This window comes from Pseudozyma flocculosa, assembly GCF_000417875.1.
Source record: "Pseudozyma flocculosa PF-1 unplaced genomic scaffold scaffold00002, whole genome shotgun sequence".
Classification (NCBI taxonomy): domain Eukaryota; kingdom Fungi; phylum Basidiomycota; class Ustilaginomycetes; order Ustilaginales; family Ustilaginaceae; genus Pseudozyma; species Pseudozyma flocculosa.
The window spans coordinates 21,094-37,050 of NW_006920870.1; the positions used below are offsets into that span (position 1 = coordinate 21,094).

General features: G+C 66.9%; 4 protein-coding genes across 4 annotated transcripts in view; 2 read left to right on the top strand and 2 right to left on the bottom strand.

Moving 5' to 3' along the window:
* Nucleotides 1-64: 64 nt before the first annotated feature.
* Nucleotides 65-3,359, top strand: PFL1_00686 (uncharacterized protein; the record flags this gene model as incomplete). Its single annotated transcript, XM_007878188.1, has 6 exons — nt 65-586; nt 671-1,900; nt 2,036-2,521; nt 2,635-2,685; nt 2,859-2,879; nt 3,012-3,359. 6 exons carry the CDS (start codon nt 65-67, stop codon nt 3,357-3,359), a joined length of 2,658 nt encoding a protein of 885 aa, XP_007876379.1.
* A 625-nt stretch (nt 3,360-3,984) lies between these two features.
* PFL1_00687 (uncharacterized protein) lies at nt 3,985-5,896 on the bottom strand (the record flags this gene model as incomplete). The annotated part of the gene is made up of 2 exons (XM_007878189.1): nt 3,985-4,777; nt 5,061-5,896. The coding sequence occupies 2 exons, from the start codon at nt 5,894-5,896 to the stop codon at nt 3,985-3,987; spliced, it is 1,629 nt and encodes a 542-aa protein (XP_007876380.1).
* Nucleotides 5,897-8,515: 2,619 nt separating this feature from the next.
* PFL1_00688 (uncharacterized protein) lies at nt 8,516-13,700 on the bottom strand (the record flags this gene model as incomplete). Its single annotated transcript, XM_007878190.1, has 3 exons — nt 8,516-12,971; nt 13,065-13,269; nt 13,409-13,700. The coding sequence occupies 3 exons, from the start codon at nt 13,698-13,700 to the stop codon at nt 8,516-8,518; spliced, it is 4,953 nt and encodes a 1,650-aa protein (XP_007876381.1).
* A 1,165-nt stretch (nt 13,701-14,865) lies between these two features.
* Nucleotides 14,866-15,957, top strand: part of PFL1_00689 (uncharacterized protein) — a gene marked incomplete at both ends in the record, with an annotated part of 4,538 nt that continues 3,446 nt past the window's right edge. The window contains one exon of the mRNA XM_007878191.1: nt 14,866-15,923. Coding sequence (XP_007876382.1) covers nt 14,866-15,923 — 1,058 coding nt within the window. The remainder of the gene's footprint in view (nt 15,924-15,957) is intronic.

Genomic DNA, 15,957 nt, shown 5'->3' on the forward strand with positions numbered 1-15,957 from the left:
AACACCACCACCATCTCCGCCCGCCGCCCCGCTATCTCGCCGCTCTCTCGCTCGACTGCCCGCGATGCCGCGCAACATCCTGGCCGTGCCTGCCAAGCGCACGCCGTCGCTCGGCGCCGCGCTGGCGCAGGCCATCCGCACCTACATTGCGCAGAGCTACGCCGACACGCACCCCGACGCCTTTGCCAGGGACGTCCGCGAGCTGTGCAGGCTCCGCGACGAGTGCTGCCGCCTCGCGGTCCACGTCACCAGCATCGACGTCGCCCTCCGCTACCACGCCCAGCTCGTCTTTTTCAGCACCAAGTTCCCGCCCGACATCGGCATCTCCTTCCCCTGGAGCGTGTGCTTCCCCTCGCAGCTGCCCTCGTGGACCTCGGGCGTCGCGGGCGCCTTCCACGACGCCGCGGCCGACCAAGGGCCCGGCACAGCGTCTGCCTACGCCACGGCCGACACCGTCGCCCACCCGGACGTGGTCTACGAGCGTGCCAACGTCCTCTACAGCCTCGCGTCCCTCTACTCGGCTCTCGGCACTGCCGAGGGACGCGGAGATGTCGAAAGCATCAAGCGCGCCACCGCGTGGTTCCAGGTGAGTGCGGCCCGCGGCTGCTCCCTCGCTTTGCTGGCCTGACTGACCGCGTCTCTTGCCACTCGGTCTCCGTCTCGGCTGCAGCACGCTGCGGGCGTCTTTGACCACATCCGCGAGGCGCTCCTGCCCGAGATCCGCCACCTCAAGCCGCAGTCGCCCGACTTCAGCCCAAACCTCCTCGAGTCCCTGCGCGACCTCATGCTCGCCCAGGCGCAGGAGTGCTTCTGGCAAAAGGCCGTCCTCGACCGCCTCAAGGACGGCACCATCGCAAAGCTCGCCGAACGCGTCTCGGAGCTGTATGCCTCTGCCCTCGACCGCGCGTCGTCGTCCGCTACCGGCTTGGACCTCGCCGACGATGCGGCCGACGTGACGACAGCGCAGCTGCCCGCCGACTGGGTCAGCCACGTCAGCGTCAAGCGGTGGCACTTTGCCGCCGCGTCCCAGTACCGCAAGGCCTGCGAGGACCTCGGCGCCAACCGGTATGGAGACGAGCTGGGCCGCCTCAAGGTGGCAGAGGGCCACGTCAAGCGCGCGCTCGACTCGTCCAAGCGCGGCGTCTCGGAGGCCATCGTCCAGGATCTCAGGTCGCTCCAGCAGGTCATCCAGACCAATATCCAGCGCGGCACAAAGGACAACGACCTCATCTACCTCGAGCCCGTAACCCCGGCCTCGAACCTCGCGCCCATCCCGGCCGCCAGCATGGTCAAGCCGGTGCTGCCCAACGAGGTCGCCAACGCCATCTCGCTGCTGCGCGATTCGCCGGCCCCGGCGCTGGGCAAGCCGCTGTTTGCCGAGCTCGTGCCCTACGGCGTGCACCTGGCCATCAGCATCTACGACGACCGCCGCGACTCGCTGGTCCGCGAGCAGATCGCCGAGCGGCGCGACGAGCTCGACAGCATCGCACAGAGCACGCTGCAGTCGCTCAACCTGCCCGGGTCGCTGCAGGCGCTCGAACAGCCGATGGGCCTGCCGCCCTCGCTGCTGCGCCGGCACGAGGAGGTCGTCTCCAAGGGCGGCATCGACCGCCTGTACAGCATCGCCGACGACATTGCCCAGATTTCCCGGGCCGACGCCGACACCCTGTCCGAGGCCTTTTCGATCCTCGAGCAGGAGCAGCGCGAGGACGAGCACGTGCGGCGCCTTTTTTCCCAGCACAAGTGGCCCCGGCCGCCAAGCCACGAGGCGGCGGCGCAGCTCAGGCAGACGGGCGAGTCGTATGCGCAATCGCTCGAGCAGGCTCGCGCCAGCGATGCGATCATCCGTCAGAAGCTCGAGGACTGGAGCGAGCTGATCGGCGTGCTTTCAAGCGGTGTGGTGAGTCCCGGGTCACGTTGCGCTTCGCTTGCGACCGACGATCCAGGCCGTGCACCTTCTGATATTCCCTCGACCCCTCCCCCGCCTTCCCGTCGCCGGCCATCGCCACCGACACCGCCACCGCCGTCGCTCTAGGACGCGCTCGAGGCGTTTGTCCCCAGCACATCCAGCAGCAGCTCGAACAACTCGCAATCCGACGCGCAGGTCTCGGCAGTGCGTGGGCTGCGCACCGAGCTCGAGACGCTCGACGACCTCTTCGACGCCCGGGCGGCGTGCCTGGCAGAGTGCAAATCGCTGGCGTCGGGCGACGACATCCGGCCCGCCGTGCTTCGCGAGACTGCCCGCCTGTCGTCGACGACCTCCAAGTCGATTGATGCGGCCATGTTCGAGGATCTCTTCGAATCCGAGATGGCAAAGTACGACCGGTTCCGCGACGAGATGGCAAAGAGCGCGCAAGACCAAGAGGCGCTGCTCGACAGCATCAAGAAGCGAAACGACGAGTTCCTCGAAGCGCGCAAGGTTGACATCACCATCAAGAGGCGGACCAAGGCCCTGCAGAACCTCGACGTCGCGTATGCAAAGTACCGAGAGCTTGACAGCAACCTCGTCGAGGGTCTCGAAGTGAGTCGCTGCGCAGCGGTGGGGTCCAAGCGAGTCGCGGGCGCCCCTGGTCAAGGTGTGCTGACCTTGTCTGAATGTCTCGCGGCCGGCCGATCTCTTTCGTCAAATCGCAGTTCTACAACGGCCTGGCAAAGTTGCTGTCGGCCTATAGGCAGGACGTCAAGGTGAGTCGTCGTCGTCGTCGTCGTTGTCGTCGTTGTCGTTGTCGTCGTCGTCGTTGTCGTCGTCGTCGTCGTCGTCGTCGTCGTCGTCGTTGCTGCTGGCCGTGCTGCTGCTTTTCTCTGACTCTCCTTTTCCGTCCTCTTGTCGTCGATCCGCTCGCTCCATGCGACTACAGGAATGGCATCGGGCTCGACAGGTGCGCCATCATCTCTTCCTCCTTCCCCTCCTCCCTCTCCGATCGCTGATGTCCGAGAAGATGGCGAGGCTGACACCATCTTCATCGTCTTCTACCGCTCTCCCCAAACTCTCTCTGCACGACCAAACACAGATCGACGTGCAGGATCTCGTGTCGAAGTTCGGAGGAACCTCTCTCTCGCCTCGTGCATCGCACGCCCCCTCTTCGGCCCCTGCTTTGCACGCCAACGCCGACGCCGACGTCGCCGCCGCTGCCTCGCCTCGAGCTCGTCAGCGCAAACCGGCTGCTGCTGCTGCAGCGGATAGTCCGAGGAGGTCGACGCGTCGCACCGCTGCGGCGAAGAAAAAGGACGAGGTAGCGGAGGTGGAGCAGGACGAGGGAAGGAGGAGGCGGGAAGAGGACGAGGAAGCGGCGAGACAGCAGCAGGCGCAGCCGCAGTGGGGCGCTTTTCCCGGTGGCGAGATCCGGTTCGGCAACTGACACCGCCAACGGGGAAACGAGGACTGTAGATGGATTCAGCGCCGATGGAACCACGGCCGTAGCCGCGGAGACGTGGGGGGCCCCAACACTTTGATCGTACCGCCTTGATATCGACAACGACATCCAAAAGAGAGCGACGGGGGACGCCCATCGTCGACGTCGGTTTCTCGCTCGGTCTCTGCACCGTCGAGTCGGGGGGGGGGGGGGGGACAGCAAGGGCAAGGGAGACGCGATGCGGATGCGGGACTTTTTTGACTGAGCGACGGACGGGGACTGTCCAAGCGAAGTTGGATGGTGGGTCGGTGGGTCGGTACGAGGGATGGATTAGATTGAAAAGGAACGTGTCGATGGACAGGTGGACTGGACTGATTCGAGAGAGACTACTACGAGGGAGGGAGGGGGTAGAATGTTCCAAGAGAAATTGCGATACAGACAGACCGACCGGATGAGACGGAAGGAGCGGGAGGGGGAGAGAGAGCGCAAAGGCCGGGCGAGGAGGGAGGAGCGAGCGGGCGAACGGGCGGGGGAGGCTACACAGAGTCCAATGTCGAATGGTGGTTGCTTCGACGATACCAGGAGACGGACGGACGGACGGGAACGGGCGCGCGGGCGCGAGGGCCGATGCTCAGAGGAGCAGCAGGCCGGCACCGATGCTGAGCGACGCCGCGAGCAGCGCCGAGGGCATCGACAGGACCAACGACGAGGGCGCCGCCGAAGATCCACCGCTCCCGCTACTGCTACTGCCGCCGCCGGATCCCGCCGTGGCGCTCGTGGTGCGGTTGACGTAGGCGACATTGTTCATGGCCGCGGCCGCCTTGAACGGGCCGCCGTATCCCGTGTCGTAAAAGTCGAGCAGGATAAAGGTCGGGTAGCTGCCGTGCTGGGCCGCGCAGCTCTGCGCGCCGCTCAGCACGGCCTGGTCGCCGTTGACCTCGCCCAGCTGGTCCGTCTTTGGCGTCTCAAACGTGACGCCAAACAGCGTCGACTGCGAGTCGAGGTAGTGGTTGGCCATGTACATGAGGTCGCCGGCCGAGGCGCTCTGGTCGATCCGGTCGACGTTGCAGGAAAAGGGGTAGGTGGTCTGTCCGTACGGGTTCTCCCAGACGTTGTTGAACTCGGGCAGGATGTAGGGCACCGACGACGTGTCGGCGCTGTTGTCGATGAACGTCACCAGCGGCTTGCCGGCGTCGATGAGGGCGCCGAGCGTGGGCCACGAGTTCTTGGACACCGAGGCAGAGGAGGGGGCGTAGGCTTTCGAGTCGAGGCCCGTCGACTGGAAGGCGGTGCCAAACTTGGAGGCGGGCTGGTCGTCGGAGTTGACAATGATGAGGGTGACGACCTCGTTGGGGTTCGAGTCGAGCCACGACTTGACCGTCGACAGGTACGATTCGAGCGAGCCACCGTTGACAAGAGAGCAGCTGCGGGGTGAAGGTTCGCAGGAGGGAGCGCATCGCGATGACGTCAGGAACGTTGCCCACCACCGTAGCTCGAAAAGCGGACGGACCGGCGCCGCAAGTGGGGGCGGATCCAGGTCGGGCCGGGCGGAAGGCAGGTGCTTCCGCCTCCCGGGGGCAGCGTCGAGGACCCGGATCGATGCCTCCCCCACTTCGTCAACTCGGAGCGGGCCATGCTGGACAGCTGCGCATCGGGCCGCCGCCACCGCACGTACCCGCAACCGTATATCAAGCGCACGCGACTCACCTCGTGTGGCAGAGGTCGATGCCGCTACCGGGGGCGCTGGCGTTGGCGTGGGCCTGGACCTGGAGCAGCCGGACGCCCTCGTCGAGCTGCTGCTTGACCGTCTTGGCCTGATTGTAGCCCACCTGCGCCTGGTTGAGGCGGCCTACTGCGTAGCTGTTGTGAGTGCCGACATAAGTGACGTTTGAGTACAGCCGGTCGCAGAGCGAAGCGTCGCCGTTGCAGACGGAGGCGCGCTTGGCCAGGGATGCACCGACGCTGGCACCGGCACTGGCACTCGCACCTCCCGACCGCTTGTCAAGGGGCTTACCTCGGATCCTCTTTTCCATGACGCCCGCTTCCGCTGCTGCTGCTGCCACGTCTCGCTTACCTCCGGCCGGACCGTGGAAGGGCTGGGGCTTGATGATGGCGCCGACGCGCTTCTCGAGCATCTCCTCGCCCTCATCGCGCCTGCCGTTTCCGTGGAAGGGCTGGGGCTTGATGATGGCACCGATCCGCTTCTCAAGCATCTCCTCGCCCTCATCGCGCCTGCCGTTTCCGTGGAAGGGCTGGGGCTTGATGATGGCACCGATCCGCTTCTCAAGCACCTCGTCGTCGCCCTCATCGCGCCTGCCGTTTCCGTGGAAGGGCTGGGGCTTGATGATGGCGCCGATCCGCTTCTCAAGCATCTCCTCGCCCTCATCGCGCCTGCCGTTTCCGTGGAAGGGCTGGGGCTTGATGATGGCACCGATGCGTTCTTCGAGCTGCTGCTGCTGGGCGGGCAGCGCTTGAACGGAGGCGATGCCGAGCGAGATGGCGAGCGCCACAAAGGCGAGGAAGAGGCGGGATGCGTTGGTCATGGCTGGTGCGGTGTTGATGGCAGTGATGGTGTCGATGAGCGAACGGGCAGACGACAGCAGCAGCGGAAGAAGCAGGAACGACGAGGAAGAAAGAGGTCCGGCCCCTTTATCAAGGATCAGTGGTCAGAGAGCGGGAGGCAGAGGCGCCGTGCGCACGGTGCTCGACTAGCGAGGCAAGGCAGCGGCGGGAATGGGCGTTCCTGAACGCGTGTGGCGAGAGAGAGAGAGAGGTGGTCAGGGATGGATCGAGAGGTGGGCGAGGTCCAGATTGCCGGATGGCGTGGGCCGAAGGGACGAGGGTTGGTCGCGGTGCGAGCAACAGGCAGGGGGCGGCGCCGACTTCTTTCGATCGGTCGAAGCGAGCCGCACTGCAGGGCCAGGGGAATCAAGGCAGGATCCGATGATGCTGCTCGGTACGGCGGCGCGAGGAGCGAGCGGAAAGGACGGCGCCGAGTCGATGCGGGCTGGCCTGGGCTGGTTGCGTAGTGCGTGTCTGTCTTTGTGTCTGACACAGGGCGTCGTGGAAAGTGGATAGCGTGGGAGGCAAAGGGAGAGGTGGTGTGATGAGACCAAGGTCGATGAGGAGCGAGAACGAAGAGTCACCCCGGCCGGCCTCAACTTCCTCGACCGCAAGCGGCAGTCAGGCCGGCCTGCCCCAGCAGGGTAGGCGGCACGACGCTGCTGTGGCGGTGTGTGAGGGGCCCTCCCCGGCCGGCCAGGGTCAAGCTTGTGCCGCGCTCGCTGAGGCAAGCCGAGCCAAGCCAAGCCAGGCCGCGGCGCGGGCGGCAGGCAGGCAAGGCAGGCAGGCAGGGGCCGCCGAAGCAGCATGTGGTGTTGGTCTTTTTGCATGCCCTCCTGGCCCCTCCGCCCGCTTGCCTGCCCGCTCGCCTGCCTGCCCGCTCGCCTGCCCGCATTTTGGCTGCCCTCTGGCGGCTTGCTGCTTGCTTGCTGCTTGCTTGTTGATTTGCATCGGAGTTTGGCCGTCAGGCTTCGGCGCATTTGGATTCCAGGGTTGCCCGGCCGCGCGCGTATTGCGGGACAAGCCCCCAGCGCCGGGAAGGCACGCAGGTAGGCAAGGCCCGGCCGGCGAAGGCAGCGCACCGCCCGCCGTCGCCGACGCTGTCCTCCTTTGCCTAGCATGCCTGCTGCGCTGTGGCTCGCTCGGGCTTGGCAGGGCGAGGCGGTGTCGGCCCGCCCGCCTGCCTTTCGCCACCGAAGTGCGGCCCTTCCGAACATGGCGGGGGGATCCATCTCTCTCGACTCGGGGAGACGCTACGGCGGCGTCGAAGAACTTCGATGGCGCTGCCAGGCGACCCTCACAGGCGCACTCATCATCATCATCTACCGTCGTCGCTGGTCGACGCTGGTCGTTGCTGGTCGACCTCGGCACGGCCGAATCCCTTAGCGCCGTTCGGGCTGGATCCGCATCAAACCAGCCTAAACAAGCGTCGTCGTCGTCGTCGTCGCAGGTCGGTTGTTTTCACAGCATGACGGAATCGGCCTACATACGGCACGGCTGATGAAGGCGGCGGCGGTTACGAACCGACGGTCGAGACCATCACCTGGCTAGGCCTCACAGTGGCCCGCTTGGGCTTGAGGTCTATCCATTCCATCCGACAGAGCGTGGGAGAGGCAGGGCGTCTATGGAAGCGTTCCTGATCTCCCCCTTGATTGGTTCGCTTGCCCGCCATGCCCACACGCTACGGGAGCTGAGCGGCGAGCAGACCGCGACGCCACCCCTGTTGGACTTTGAGGAAGGAAAGAGCTGTGCCCGAGACGATGGCGAGCAGGGCGACGGCGAGGATGGACGTCACGGGCCAGCATTCCACCATACAGGGGGATGGACGGACGGGCCGTGTCGACGAGGGGGGAAAGGGGGAAGTGACATGTCCCGCCTGACCTGCCGGTCGTCGCGCTCGCACCTGTGTCCAGGGTCTGGCGATGGATGCCATGCCTGGCTGCTCGCACCTGGCTCGACACGACCCAACCAACCGGCATACCAGACCGTGTCTCGGTCCGACCGTCTAGTCTGGCCAAGCGATGGAAGCCACCCGCGGGGCCGCGATGTGCACGCCCTGCCTCTCCTCGTCGCTCGCCAGCTCGTCCGTTCAACTGGCAATCGACGACCACCCCATCCTGCCAGGCTGTCATGCTTCTACCGGTACGGTGCCGTTCCGCCCAGAGGTGCCGTAAATCTTGCTCTGTGGCTCGCCGGTCCCCGCTCAGTTCCACGTCATCCCCTTCTTCCCTTCCCAAGAGTGCAATCGTTACTTGACCGCTTCGATCCGTCGCGCACACACACACCGCTCGCCTCGTCTCGCATCGCGAAAGTACACAGGAGAGGTATGGGATCGATGGTCAATGCTAGGTAGGATGCACGTCGATGATAAAGACATCGGAGGGGAAATGCTGGAGAGATTACAACAGAGCGCGGTGGCAGATGGGGCAGGCAGGGAAGGGAATTGTAGAATGCAAGGTAGGGGGGGCGGGGGGGGGGGGGGGGGGGGGGCGAGTGAACGGCTCGACGCCGACGGAGAACAGTCCTCCTTGGGTGGATCGGGAATGCTGTAAGACGGACGAAACGGGATGGTGGTGTGGCCGGGCCAGTGACAACGACTACTAGGCGAGAGCGCCGCCCGCCGCTTCTTTGTTCGTGGCGGCCCCGCGCTGCTGCTGCGAGGCGGACACGACGTTGGGCATGCCCGGCAGATCACCAAACTCGGCCAACATGGCCTGGATATCCGGGTTGTTGAGGAGGGTGATGATATCTTCCTGGTCCGACGTCGACAGCTCCGCCCTGTTGCCGCCTCCCGAGGCCACGAGGGGCAGCGACGACGACGGGCCGCCTCCGTTGCCGTTGCCGTTGCCGTTGCAGTTGTTCGACGACGACGATGACCGCCCCTTGCCCCGCGGCGAGAGCAGCGTCTCGACAAACTGCGCTCCGACCTTGGGCTTGCCCGGCGATGCAAACAGCGCCGTCAGCTCGGCCGGCGGGAACGACGAGAAAAACGACGCCACGTCGCCCGCGATTGAAGGCGTGCTTGGCATCGGCATGGGCATGGGCATGGGCAGGGCCGAGTTGGATGACGACGACGACGACGAAGTCGATGCTGGGACGGTGATCTGCAACTGCGAGGCGGGAGCGGAGCTCGAGGCTGCTGCGCCGTCGTCCTGCGACCGTGTCTGCGGCCGCGCGACGATCGTCGTGTCGCCCGCCGGTGCGACATGCGCGGCGACGCCGGCGCCACCCTCCTGGGTGAAGGCGTTGAGGTGATGGCCAAACTCCATCGAGCGATGCAGCTCGACGTCGGCAAAGGCGTCGGCGCTCATTCCGTTGCCCTGAATGCCGAAGCCGGACGCGGCGAGCAGGCCGTAGGGATCGTCGAACAGCTCAAAGACGTTGGAGGCCTGGTCGGGAGAGTCGTTGTCCTCGGGCGACGATCCGGACGTCGTCGACGCGTCCTCCACCGTCGCCGGCAGTGGACGCCGTGCGACGTGGGCCGGCGGAAGGGGCACCACCGCGTTCTGCGGCGAGGCGCTGGGTCGGCGCGATGTGGGTGCGGCGACCTGCAGCTTGTCGTCGGCGGGCAGAGGGGCGGTGGCCGCGGCCTGGCTTGCCTGGCTGTCGGCTGGCTTGGTCGGTGAGACGTGGCCCTCGCTCATCCAGTCGCCGTCGCTCGGCGTCGGGAACATCTCGCGCATGCTCGGGGTCCTCCCCCACCCGTCGACCTCGACGTCGGCAAAGTTGGCGCTCTCTGTCGTCGGGTGGTCAAACGTCGGCGGACTGCTCGGCGGCAGGTCGAGGTGCGACAGGCGGGCGGCACCGCTGATGCCCGACGCCTTGGTGGGCGGCGCCTTGCGTGAGAGGCGGCTGATGCCGGCGGGGCTGCCTTGCGCGCCGCGGTACGGGCCCTTGGTGAGCTGCTCACCACCGGCATCGTCGTCGTCGTCGTCACCATCGTCCTGGTCGAGGCCGTCGGAGAGCAGCTTGGCCTTGCCGCTGGCACGGGATTGCGCCGCCTGCTTCCGCGCGGCCATCCCGACCTTGGCCGCCCTGCCGCCATCGATCGCGGCGGTGGGCTGGTTGGCGCTGCTCCTGGCCTTGGCCGTGCGCCTCGGGCTGGGCGAGATGGGAGAGGTGACGTTGCTGCTGGAATTGGCCTTTGATCGTTTGCCCTCGGTCGGGCTGTCGCTCGACGAGAAGAGCGCGGGATGGAGCACGCCCTGTCCGGACTTGGTGCGGCTGCGCGTCACGGGGCTCTCGTCGCTCGAAAACGTCAGCCGCTGGGCGCCCTGCAGCGCGCGCGCCGACTGCCCGAGCGACGGGCTTGCCGGCTCCATGTGCGTGGCAAAGGGGTTCTGGTCGCTCTGGGTGCCGCCTGGGTTCTTCCTCGGGCTCCGCCGCAGCGGCGTCGGCGTGCCGTTGAGGCCGCTGCCGAAGCCGATCAGCGAGCCCGGCGTGCTGAGGAGGGCCGACGGCCCGAGCTCCTCAAAGTCGAAGTCGGCCTCGCTCATCAGCGTGTCCATCATGGTGCCCGGGCTCGAGTTGAGCAGGTAGTTGGGCACGCGGAAGCGCAGATCGCGCGATGGGCTGTCAAACGGCGTCGGGTGGTCGTTGCTTGCCATGCTGCTGTTGGATGCGTTGCGCGCAGAGATTGAGGGTCGGACCGGGCTCGACTGGGCAAAGCTGACGGTGCGGCCGGCCGGTGCGTCCTCCGCGCCGCCGCGAGCGCTTCGAGCCGCGGCGGGGGTGGTGGACGAGGCTGCTGCTGCGGCGCCTGCCGAGGCCTTGGCCGCGTGTGCTGGAGGGGCAGGGGCACGGAAGACGGAGTCATCGTTTGCGGCGGAGGCGGCCTTCTCCGTTGCCGTTGCCGCTGCCCCCGCCGCCGAGGTCGCCGTCGTTGTGGATGGTTTCCGCGAGCGAGCCAGTGCCGGGCTCGAGCGGACGCTGGTGACCGGGCTCGGCTCCATGTCGATGTCGCCGCCCATGCTGTCGTCCATGGCGTCGGACCCGTTTGCTGCCGAATCCATGGACTTTCTGCAGGTGCCCTTGGGTCGTCCGGCCTTTCTGCCGACGGGGTTCTCGCGGACGCTGCGGCGGCTCCGCAGCTGGCCGTTCTGGTCCCGGACGAGCTGCTTCTCCTTTTCCTTGCTCTTGCGGTTCATCTCGCGCTTGCGCTCGCGTTCGAGCCGCACGCACTCCAGCCTCTCTGCCTCGCGCTGGCACGCCGAGCTCAGCGTCCGTGGCAGGCCGCTCGCCTTCTGGTCGCCGTCCGGCCCGCTCGCGCCCGCCGGCGCGCCGTCGCCGGTGCTGAACGCCGGAGAGACGGCTTCGTCGTCGGTCTGCGACATCTTGACGCGCTTCCGTGCGTCGTCGTCGGCCTGCTCGCTGCTCGAGCGCTTCTGGGTGGCGGCGGCGTCCCTTGCCGCTTGCTCGCGCTTCATCCTCTTTTTCCACTCCCGGTCCCACATGTGCCTGGGCCGCGAGTCGTCCCACTTGAGAAAGTAGAGGCCGCACGAGTTGCAGGCGGTCCAGCGGCACGAGCCGTCGGACACGATGGGCCCCGGCAGGTGGGCGAATTGGGTGGGGTACTCGGCGGCCGGCCAGTTGAGCGGATGCTTTTCGCTTGCCGGGAAGTTGATCTCGGTGCCAACGGGGAGGACCATGGCGCGCCAGGTCTTGGCGCGCGAGGAACCGCAGTTGTAGCATACGTTCTTGCAGGCGCTCGCGGCGCGGCTGTCGGCGTCAGCGGCATCCCCGCCGCCGACAGTGTCGCCTTGGCTGTCGCCGCTGGTGTCTCTGCCTGCCGTCGACTGGGCCGGGGTGGCCACCACCTCGGATGCGGGGGTGGCGGCCGTCGATCGGGCTCTGCCGCCCGTCTTGGACGCAGCCTTGGTGGCCGGCGGTGTCTCTATGGCGGCGCGGTTCTCCTTGCCCTCGGCGCCGCTCGAACCGTGCGGCTCGCTCGTTCCCGGCTGGACTGACGGCGCGTCGATGGAGCCGAGCACTGGCTGCTGAGGCGTGGCAGTCGTCTCCGGGACCGCCTCGCCCGTCACTGCGCCGCTCGTGATGCCGAGCCCGAGAGCCCCGGCGACGGCTGTGAGAAGCTCACCGAGCTGCTGAGCCTGCTGCGGTTCGGGGCCCTTCTGTCCCGGCTGGTCCCGGCGATCCTTGAGCGTCTGCAGCGCCGACAAGAGATGCAGCGCCCCGGGATGCACGGCCGAGACTGCATCGAGGTCGAGCGTCGTTTGTGCGGGCGCCTGCTGCGCGGATGCGCTCGACTGCAACGGAGAGGGTGCCTGCATCGCCCGACTTGCCGGGGAGGGTTCTCGTGCCAGTGATGTGGCTCGCGCCTCATGCCCGCGGACACTGGTGGAGTCCGTAGTTCTCTCGAAGACGTCGCCGGCCGGAGCCAAAGACCTTCTCGATGACCCACGCGGTCGCTGCTGCCGCTGTCGCTGTTGCTTTTGCTGCTGGTCTTGCTGCTCGTGCTGAGGAGGGATTGTCGACCGATCGCGGGCCTGGTGGTAGTCGGGCTCAGACCTGAGCTGCAGCGAGCGGGAGCTGGAGCGCGACTCGGCATGCGCCGTGTGGTACGGCCGGCGCTCGGCTCGCATGGGCATGGCCGACGATGGCGACGGCTCGATCGAACTCGCCGACGAGCTGCCAAAGCCACGGACCAGGTCATAGTACTGGTCCTTGCTCCTCGCCTGGGTCTCCTTCATGTTGAAGACGACCTCGAGCACGTCGATGCTCTCGTCGACCATGCGGCCGTCGCGGTAGACGGAGCGGATGCCCTCGGAGCGCACCTTGCCCGAGACGAGCGTCTCGCCGTCGCCCTCCTCCTCGAGGCCCCAGCGGAAGTATCCTTTGCCGACCATCATGGCGGCCGGTGCGGCAGACTCGGCCGCGGCGGCAGCAGCAGCGACGGCACCGGCCTTGCTCGACTCGGCAGCGTGGCCGACGCTACGAAGGGGGCCCGTGGGCGACCGTTGCTGAGCGGCACGGAACGTCTCCTCTGGGTCGACGGCGTAGATGATGTAGTCGCGTTTCCGGTCAAAGATGAGCTCGGGGCTGCAGGTCAAAAGTGAGGAAGCGAGGTGCGGTGTGTCAGTCTGTGTCCTGGAGGGGGTCCAGAGGGCGGGACGGCGAGGCAGCGACCCTCACCTCGCAGTGCAGATGGCGCTGAGACAGGCCTTGAGCGTGACCCTTCCGAACCGCGTCATCGGTGGCGCGCTGGAGTGGTGAGTGCCGTGCATGGGCGAGGAAGGAGGCCCGCCTGCTGGTCGGACGACGTCGACGGGGACGGGCTTGCCCACCCTGGCCACCATGGTGTGGTTGGGGCTCGAGTCGAGCGTATAGAGGACCTTGACTGCGAGGTGCCGGTCGGCGAGGATACGAGATCGTGTGGTGTTAGCGAACATCTGTGTGAGTGAAGAGGGAGAGGGGCCTCTCGAGGTAACTGGTCGAGACAGAAGTCCGGCGAGAGGGGCGGCGAGGATGCTACTCACTGTCCATGGCGGGTCGAGGATCGCGGATCCTGCGCGAGGAGGACATGGCGGCGGACGAAGGTTGCCGGGGGCTAGAGTCGAAGTCGGATGCGCCCGAAACAAGCGACGAGGTCGAGCACGCCGATGACGACGACGACGACGATGACGGGCGGCGGGGTCGGATGGGCCGAGGCGGATGGGCCGAAGGGCGGCGCTGGTGGTAGAGCTGGTGGCCGAGCGGCAATCTGTCGTGGCTGTGCGGCTGCAGGTTCGAGGAGGAAGGGTGCGGGTCGGCCGAAGCCCAGCGTTCCATGACTCGATCGGGTGGCGAGCCGGACCACGGGGCGCAGGTTGGCAGTGGCAGCAGCGATGGGCGGCCGTGCTGCCTAGAGGGAGAGGGGGCGGACGCTGGCGGGCAAGGCGATGGGCATCAAGAGCGAGGAGGGATCTTGTCTGGGCCGCGACAGAGGCGTAGATGTAGGTGAAACGAGGCGATGCTGGAATATCAAGACGGTGGGAGTTGAGTGCTCGCAGTGGCGGCGGCGAGAATGGTGTGCGCGGTGATGGTGGTATGCAGTGGTGATGGTAGTGGTGGTGGTGGTGCGCAGTGATGAGGGGTGGTTGGGCGATGAAGGAGCTTGGTATGCGGATGAGGGAAAAGAGGCGGTCGGAATGTGGGTGTGGGTGTGGGTGTGATGGAGAGACGAGGGGCCACGACGGGTCGACTGCACCGGACGATGAGAAAAGGTGGTGATGATCGCGATGGCAGGCGGGGCAAAATTCAACGTCGCCCAACCGCCTGGCCAGGCCAGCTGAGAGGATCGCTTCTAAAGTGACCCACGTCGCGTCCTTCGCGTCTCGAGGCGCCTGCCAGGGGGATGGACGGTCGCGCCTCGCCGGGGCTGCCTGGCCTGGGCCCGCCTGCTTCTCTCTCTCTCCTCCACTTGCCCGCTGGCCCGAGGCCAGGCCTAGCCAGGCCAGCCTGCCAGCCAGACGGCGACGCGACTTAAAGAGGCTCGCCTGCTCGGATCCGAAAGAGACGGGGCGAGGGTCCGAGGCTGGCTGGCTGAGCACCGTCTGGCCCCGCCTCGCCCGGCCGCCACCGATTTTTCCATGGCTTGGCTGGCTGGCTGGCTGGCTGGCTGGCTGGCTGGCACCCACGCAGCCTGGCTTTCACTGGGCTGGGCCCCTCCACCCTCCAGTCAGACCTTCTCGCGCAGCAGCAGCGTTGCAGTCCTTACACGACGACCGCCACCATCATCACCCTAGTCTGTTGCCACCCCTTCCTCTACCTCGTCCACCGACTCGCACGCTCTCTACGACCCCGACACTGCACCGCTCACGAGCGCGACCGCCGTTCCCTCGTGCCTCGACGAATCACACCGCCCCGTGCCACCCCCCCCGCCGACGCAACGAAAGGCCAAGCAAGCAACGACACCGTCGCCCCCCTGCGTGCCGACGGCCGCCTGCTGCTCACGATGGCGTCCTCTGCCGGCGACGAAATCTACCAGCTCGAGCTGCTCTCCCTCACCTCCAAGATTACAAACGAGCTGCTCAACCACACCGGCATCAATGACCGCGTGCTGGCCGAGTTTGTCATTTCGCTCCACGAGCAGTCAAAGTCGATCGACGACTTCAAGGCCAAGCTCGCAGAGGTAGGCGCAGAGTTCCCGCTCTCGTTTGTCACCAACCTCGACCGCCTCATCCTCAGCATGCACCCAAAGCACCGCAAAAAGGCCCAGGCGCCCGCGTCAGCGCCGTCGTCGTCGGCCGCCGCCGCCGCCGCAGCCAACGGCAAGGCCAAGCAGGCCGACGCCGACGCCGCCCTCGACGAGGAGAGGGAGCGCAAGAAGCGCATGTTCCCCGGCCTTGCCATCCGCGACCAGGAGTGGCAGGCGCCAGAGGACAAGAAACCGGAGCGCGGCGCCGAAAACGCCGTCGACGCATTTATGAAGGAGTTTGAGGACATGGCCAACCGCCGCACCGGAGCGCCAGCGTCAGACGGGCGCAGCCCAGGAGGATCCGGAAGAGGGCCGAGGAGTGGCAGCCGCGGGTCGAGGTCGCCGCCGCCGGCGCGGGACGGCGACCGGTACGCCGACGACCGCCGCAGCCGACGACGCTTCGACGACGACGACGAACGCGACGGAGGCTACACGAGGCGAGGCCGCGACGAGAGGCCGCCGCACCACCTCACGCGCAACGCGCCCGACGAGAAGCCGGTCATGTACAAGATCTACGACGGCAAGGTGAGCGGCATGAAGGACTTTGGCGCGTTTGTCAGCCTCGAGGGCCTGCGGGGCAAGTTCGAGGGCATGGTCCACATCGGCTCCATTGCGGCCAACTCGCGCGTCAACCACCCGTCGGACCTGCTGTCGCGCGGCCAGCGGGTCAAGGTCAAGGTCATGTCGATGGTGGGCGGGCGGATCGGCCTGTCGATGAAGGACGTCGACCAGGCGACGGGCCGCGACCTGACGCCGCACCTGCGCATCAAGTCCGAGGCCGAGATGGCGGCGGACCGCGAGCGGATGAGCGCCAGGTCGGCCACGGGCTCCAACTCGGCGCCGCTCGGC